At 45.0% G+C, this 6,856-nt stretch overlaps 1 protein-coding gene across 3 annotated transcripts; it reads right to left on the minus strand.

The window, feature by feature from the left end:
- Positions 1–656: 656 nt before the first annotated feature.
- CRYZ (crystallin zeta) lies at positions 657–6,850 on the minus strand. 3 transcript variants are annotated; one of them, XM_003208929.2, is made up of 9 exons: positions 6,738–6,850; positions 6,450–6,565; positions 6,004–6,156; positions 5,265–5,428; positions 4,592–4,643; positions 2,570–2,719; positions 2,166–2,267; positions 1,981–2,076; positions 657–1,713 (listed from the first exon to the last, which is right to left on the minus strand). In XM_003208929.2, exons 2-9 carry the CDS (start codon positions 6,555–6,557, stop codon positions 1,552–1,554), a joined length of 987 nt encoding a protein of 328 aa, XP_003208977.1. In that variant the 5' UTR covers positions 6,558–6,565; positions 6,738–6,850; the 3' UTR covers positions 657–1,551. The 3 variants fall into 3 exon arrangements, with proteins under 3 accessions (XP_003208977.1, XP_010714314.1, XP_019474250.1); XM_010716012.3 differs by lacking the exon at positions 6,738–6,850 and adding an exon at positions 6,647–6,732; XM_019618705.1 differs by lacking the exon at positions 5,265–5,428 and having other exon boundaries at positions 4,575–4,643.
- Positions 6,851–6,856: the final 6 nt, after the last annotated feature.

Consider the following 6,856-nt stretch of genomic DNA (forward strand, 5'->3'; position numbering starts at 1 on the left):
CTCGAGAAAGGCGGCCCTTCCGCTGTGCCTTCCGCAGGGGCTCAGTCCCTCCAAGCCCAGGCTGGAGATGCGCCCTCCCCAGCGCCCGTTTCAGGCTGTTGCTGGCAGACGTTGACCCGGAGTTCGTACAACACCTGCGTTCTTTGACACCCCCGTATCTGCGTGGCCTCCCACCAGCTGTCCACCGAGCACTAAAACAAAGCGTTAAGATCTGAGCAAGAGCCATAAGGACACCGACGTGGGTCCTCTTCCGCCTTAACACTTCTTCAGTAACGGATCGCAGATGCAGAGAAGTCCGGACACTCCAAAAGATGTTGCCAACTATTTTCTCAGTTTAGATTAAGCAAACAGCAGTAGAAATGAGCGCCTGTTCAGAGAAATCACAGCTCAGAAGATGGTGTCACCCTGCACAGAGAGCTGCACCGCTGTGTGCCACAATGGCACCCAATGAGTCCAAACCAAACGCCACAAAGCAGGGAACCTTCATGGGCAAACAAGGCTCTGCTTAGGACAGACTCATTTCTCCTCAGAAGCAGAAGAACCCATCCTTAAAGATGAGGGCTATTCTCATTAGTGAACCATTCCACTGAAAGCTATACCGAACTGTAACACCATGCTGTATTCTGAGTGCAAAAACTGGCAACACTTCAAAGAAATTGGGTTTGGATTGCTGTATTTGGAACAAGCCAACAACACATACACATCCAGTCATGAAGCAACACGAATTTCAGTTACCCATGAAAGCAGCACAGACCCGTGTTTCTCCTCATTATAGGCAGGGATTCGTGTGACTTTAAACTTAATATGGATCACAGGAAGATCTGCAATTGCTCCGACAGCCACGTGCCATCAAGAAATCAATGCTGCTGCCAGCATGATTGGTTACAAAGCAGCAAATATGCTGCACGCAGCTCCAGGTACTCTTGGCATTAACTGGGGTGCTGTCAGCTAGGCTCTAAGTCAGGCACAGCAAAACGGAACTGCCACTGCTTTCAAGCAGTTCATATTTGAGAGATTCTTTGGCCATTTTTTGAGCTAGAAAGTGAACTATCCTGATAAAAAGAGCTTTGATTCCAAGCAAATTTTGTGACAAAAGATGAATGAAACAAGTTTTGTGGCTAATGAATTTACAGCCCTAGTTACATTGTATCATTGGTCTCATACCTTTGTCCATCTGCTGACAAAGCAGGCTTCATTCTGCACTGCTTACAGCTTCCCAGTCCCTCACTGTAATTCCAAGTAGTGCTTTATATCAGACTCCAGCTGAGATACAATATTCGCCAACTCCAGTTTCCCATCATAGTGTCAAACCAGTGCAGTTATTATTTCCACATCAACCAAAAAAAGTTACAAAAATTACCATAAATTTTGCCCAACATTGCTTGTACAAAAAGAAAACGCTGCTAATGAATCAGCATAACTAACTAATGTAAGCCAGCACTTGCTGTTTTTTCTGAAACCTGATTAAAAATGCATTTTATAAAAAATATTCAATGAATCATGTAAGCAAAGGTGCAGTTAGAACAGCTATAAAGAAGGTGGAGAAATACTTTATGGCAGGAGTACCATCTTTCCTCGAGCACCACTGCTGTGAATAATGTCTTCGTGAGCCTTAGCTACTTCCTGCAGGGGGTACTCGGGGCCCACAACTGGCTTCAGCCAGCCAGACTCCGTGCCATCAAGGACTGCCCTCGCACATTCACGCCTCTCCTCCTACAGAAAATAAAAGGCAGCATTTACCACCACGAGGTCTTTGCATTTTAGAGAAGTATGAACCATTTCCGCCAGTGTTAAATCGATGTTTACAGCCCAAAAGCATTTTATGGCGTTCTTTAGATTAAATCAAAACGTGAAGGAATTCATACACAAAGTCCTCGTAGTCAAATTATGCTTTCGGTCCTGTTTTTAAGATAGACAAACTATTTCAACAGGAAAAGATCACCGAAGAAATCTTTAAAAGAAAAAATGTTATTTTCATACCTCAGTTTCGAGAAACCGACCAACTCCAATGATGCTGGACTCCTTGTTCATGGTGTCTCTGGGATTTATCTCAATGGAACCTCTGCAGCCCACCACCTGTTAGAGCCACGTCAAAAGAGAGATTAAGCTCTCGCTGTCAGATTGCACAGTTAAACATGCAAACCCAAGTGACAGAAAATACGTACCATCACCCTTCCTGCGTGGGACAGCAGATGCAGGTCAGCAGCCAGATTGACGTTGGAGAGCATTTCTAGTATGATATTGACTCCTTGCATCTTGGTATATTCCTACCCGGAACACAATACATATAAAGTTACTTCACTTAGTGTTTTGGTGCTGCTGTACATTTCATATACTACTGAAAGCATACCTTTGGCAGCTGATTGCTTTTTATATACAGACTGTGCTAAGGCTGATGGCCAATAGCAAATGTAGAGGTGCCGAATTAGGAAAACTATCATACTGGGATTTTCTGAAATGCCACTGCACAAATTTGTTCTTAAAATTTTCCACAAACAAGTGTTCACTTTTTTTTCTTTTCCAGGTTAATAGAGAGATGCTGCATGAGCTAGACCCAATACATACTTACCTTGATTTTGTCAAGATAATTAGCTTCTCTGTGATTAAATGCTTGGTGAGCACCATTTCTCAGAACAATGTTCATACCCTCCTCGGTTCCTGCTGTGCCCAAAACCTTTAAGCCATAAGCTCTGGCAATCTGACACGCTGCTATTCCCACCTGAGGGGGAAAGAGGAGGAAATCAAAACAATAAAAACAACTCTTTGCATTTTAAATTTGACATTTACCAGCTGGAACTTAACTATTTTTAAAGTTTGCCTGGTCATGTATTTCTTCAGCTATAGTAATTAATTTGGATCTTAAAGATACCCCAATAGTATTAAAAAAGGAAAGGATGTTTCCACAGGCATAGTGAAGTTCTGTGTAGCGTTGTGTTGTTTGTATGCTTGTTTAACAGCCATCAGCATTTGCTATGAATCCACACGTAAAGTTGCTCATCTGTCAGAACTGGTCCAAATAATACTCGACATACAGACAAGAAAACTCTTCACAGGATCACCAGCTGCTCACACCAGCACTGTATGCTGCAAAGAAAAGCTGCAGGCACAATCTTACTAGCACTACTTCTGCACCTCTCACAGACCTAACGGTGTCTTTAGACACTGAATTCTCAGCATCTTGTATCAGCTTTGCACTGGTTAGAGGTAAGGGATGCCTTCTGAAAAAGCTGGCTTTGGAGCCTATGAAACATAAGAGAAATACTTCGCAACCAGATTGATCTTCAGATAAATATTCAAAAGAATATACGTTTTTAAGAATAATTATGGAAAACAGCATGACTTAGAAGAAAATATGCAACAAAGATCTTCTCACTGCAGCAAGTGCTTCATCCCCGTACATCTATCTCACTGCTTTTGTAAATATTCCCACAACAAAGATCACAACACATAGAAAAACAGATTTGCACTATTTTCTTCAGCAAATCAAAGCTAATACATCTTTTCAAGAGGCACATAAACTAAGCAACTGCAGAAACAAACACTATGTTTATCCCATGGGGGAAAAAAAAAGTTACTAAATTGACATTCAGTATTATAGCATCTTAGAATGAGAACGCTTTCCCACGTGAGACTGTCATCATCAACTATCTGACAAACAGTTCATAAGTTTGCCAGTTGATGGCAGCTGTTTGTGCATCTGCAGAAGCTGAAGATGCAGAGCATGAGAGATGAGATAAACTCAAACTTCATCTGGCAGATCTGAAGTTCCGTCACGTAACACCAAAGCAAACCAGATGTGCAGTTTCAAGGAGTGTTCAGCCATGAGCTGATATACTCCAGTATCTCTCCTTGAGAAGCTAGCTGTTAGCTGGTAGACAATAATACCCCAGCAATGCAAAGTTGCTACCTACTAGTGATTGATTTTCAGAGAACTGAGAACATCTTGCACATAATCAAAAACCACAGCTTTTTGCTATCACCTTTAACATACAGCTTCTGGCTCACCTTCCAACTGCAGCAACGTATTTATCACAGAACCCTCTTGTGTGGGGCTGCTGAATCACGGCCTGAAGCTCTGATTGATCACCTGAGGTAGCAGTGAGTCAGCCACGGGAGCACAGGTGAAGGCAATTCTCCTGTGCTGCAGGAAGGAGTGGAGCCTGGAGCCTGGCTCCATCCCTCCTAGAGCCATTTAAGAGCTGACCACCAGCAGGGAAGGATCTCTTCTGGAGATCTGCTCCACTGGAGTCTATCACACAAGCCCAGCATAGGGCGAGGGTCCTTTTTCCTACTCCGGTATAATAATTACATTATTTAAACTCCTGGATATACTATATCATCTGTATATTCATTGATTGTACACCTCTGCACAAGGGGCCTTATTGGATCCCTCACGTAGTTTCAGGGCTACTTGGGATAACAAGGTTTCTGCTTTAGGAAAACAAGTATCCTAAGGTGTTCAAAGAAAGACTTTGTTAATCAACTTATTGATATAGATGTAAGCAGAAATCACAGAACAGAGGGGGAAAAAAAGGCAGATACAAGGATAGAAAACCCAATTTTTAATAACTTGCCTTTTCAGAATACTTACACCTCCACTTGCACCATGAATTAGTACGCTTTCTCCTGCTTTGGCATGCCCTCTGAACAAAAAAAGACATACAGTATTGGCATGATGATTACAACACATAACCACTATCTTACACACAGTATTATTCCCAATTCATGTTATGGCTAAATAAGTACGATCATTATCTGTGAAAAAACAGGAAAACAAAACAAACCACATCGTTTATGAATTTAAGTAGCGTGCAGTTACATCAACATGCAACAAGCAGCAAGTCAACATCCTGGTATTCACCTCAATTCAAGGTCTCCCCGTTACAGATCTTCAAATAAACCACACTAGTTTTAATCATCTCCTCCACCAAGCCAGACAAGACTTCCACAACTTCCATCTCCTCCAGCTGATGCACAACTCTGGCTCTTACTCCTCGTACAGTGCTGCAGCATTTATTACATGATGTGTACTAAAGAAGCCTTTTGAGGTCTGTTCTCTTAATGTTTACCTTCCCAGGTAAATGCTGCCAGTAGCTTACAGGTAATCAACGTTTTACTGTTCTAGCAGCACAGCACACGTAGCTGAAGCCTTTCCACACAGTGATGTCTCCACATTCCCTCATTTAACAGGACAACGAAAACACTGGCTTTAGTATTTTAAAAGTTCAATAGCAAAACACACAAGCTTTAATTTGGCAGCTTACTTCAGGAAAAGAGCACGGTAAGCAGTGAAGTAGGGTATTGCAATCGCTGCTCCTTGACTGAAATTCAGCTTATCCGACAAAGGGAAGACTGCATTAGCTTCAGCAACTGCATAATCTGCATATCCTCCAGAGAGCGTAGCAGAGGTAAAAACCCTGTCACCTCTCTAGAAAGCAGGGGAATAAAACAGGGGAATTAATAATTTCCCTTACTTCCTTCCTTAATATACATTAAGAACAAGTTTGGTCTTCTCCTAAAAGCTTTCCAATTAAAAATAAACAATTATCTTTGACACAGAGAAGCTTTCTATAAATGCTAACGCACACGATCAACGCAACCAACACAACCCATAGAATCTCACATGCTTACATTCAAGTTACGAGCACACAGCCTCCTCTCTGCAGCGTGAGGCACAAACCTACCACCCCACTAGTATCAACCTCAACAAGTCCCAACATCAGAGAACGCCACCCAGATTCCAAACACAACAACAAAAAAATCACTTTTGCTTAGCGTGGAAAAAAGCCACGCTCTTGCTACACCCTGAGGTAAGCAAGCACCCTATCTGGTCTGTAACAGCAATCCCAGGGTAGAGGACACAGCGGCACTGGGCGGGCGCCTGGCCCTGCTGCGGTGGGAGCCCAGGCACACAGCAGCCCTGCTCACGGAACGGCAGCGCCCAGCACAACGCACGGCTGCTCGGCTCTACGAACCACGAGGAGCGAAAGCCCCGCGAAGCACCTTGAACGCAGTCACGCCTTCCCCGACGCTCTCGATCACACCGGCCACGTCGGAGCCGGGGGTGTAAGGCAAAGTCGGCAGCCTAGCGTAATTCCCGGAACGGATGTAAGTCTCCACAGGGTTTACCCCACAGGCGTGGACCTTAATTAACACCTGAAAAGAATTACATTTGTTAAGTAGCATTTTAAAATCGCATCACGGCGTTTCAACTGAGCAGCAAAGCAGCGCTGAAGTGCTGAGGTAAACAACCGGTGCCGCGCTCCAGCCGTCAAGGAACCCTTCACGCGCAACGTGCGGCCAACGTAACAGCGCAAAAACCCACGCGCGAGATAAATGCCACGTCCTGGGCTGCAAACGGGCCGACGGCAGCTGCTGAGCCGGGAGGAGCGGCGCTGCTTCTGACGTGGCTGCGCCCGCAGGGCTGTCCGGGCTCCGAGCTCACCGACCTGCGAGTCCTTCGGGGCGGGGATGGGAACGTCCGCCTGCAGCCTCAGCACCTCGGGACCCCCGAACTCAAACACCCGGACCGCCCTCATCGCGCCCCTCGCTGCCATCGGAACACCTGGAGATAAACGAAAATATAACAATGATGCATTGACTTCATACTTTATTTCGCACCGTCAAAGGAAAGAAACGAAACCACCTCAAGCAGCAGATTGAACTCAGCCCCGCTCCCGCACACAAAAAAAGAACGGCACCCCAAAACGGCCCAAGATTCCCCTGACCCCGAGGACCTCGCGGTTGATGCAGTGCGGGTGGAGGCGCTGCCAAACGGCCTCTGAGCGCGGTCACGCACCGCCGAGCGGTAACGAAACCCCGTGACGCCTCTCTTCCGCTCGCTCTTAAAGCAACA

The sequence above is a fragment of the Meleagris gallopavo genome, chromosome 10, assembly GCF_000146605.3.
Source record: "Meleagris gallopavo isolate NT-WF06-2002-E0010 breed Aviagen turkey brand Nicholas breeding stock chromosome 10, Turkey_5.1, whole genome shotgun sequence".
In the NCBI taxonomy this organism is placed as follows: Eukaryota; Metazoa; Chordata; class Aves; order Galliformes; family Phasianidae; genus Meleagris; species Meleagris gallopavo.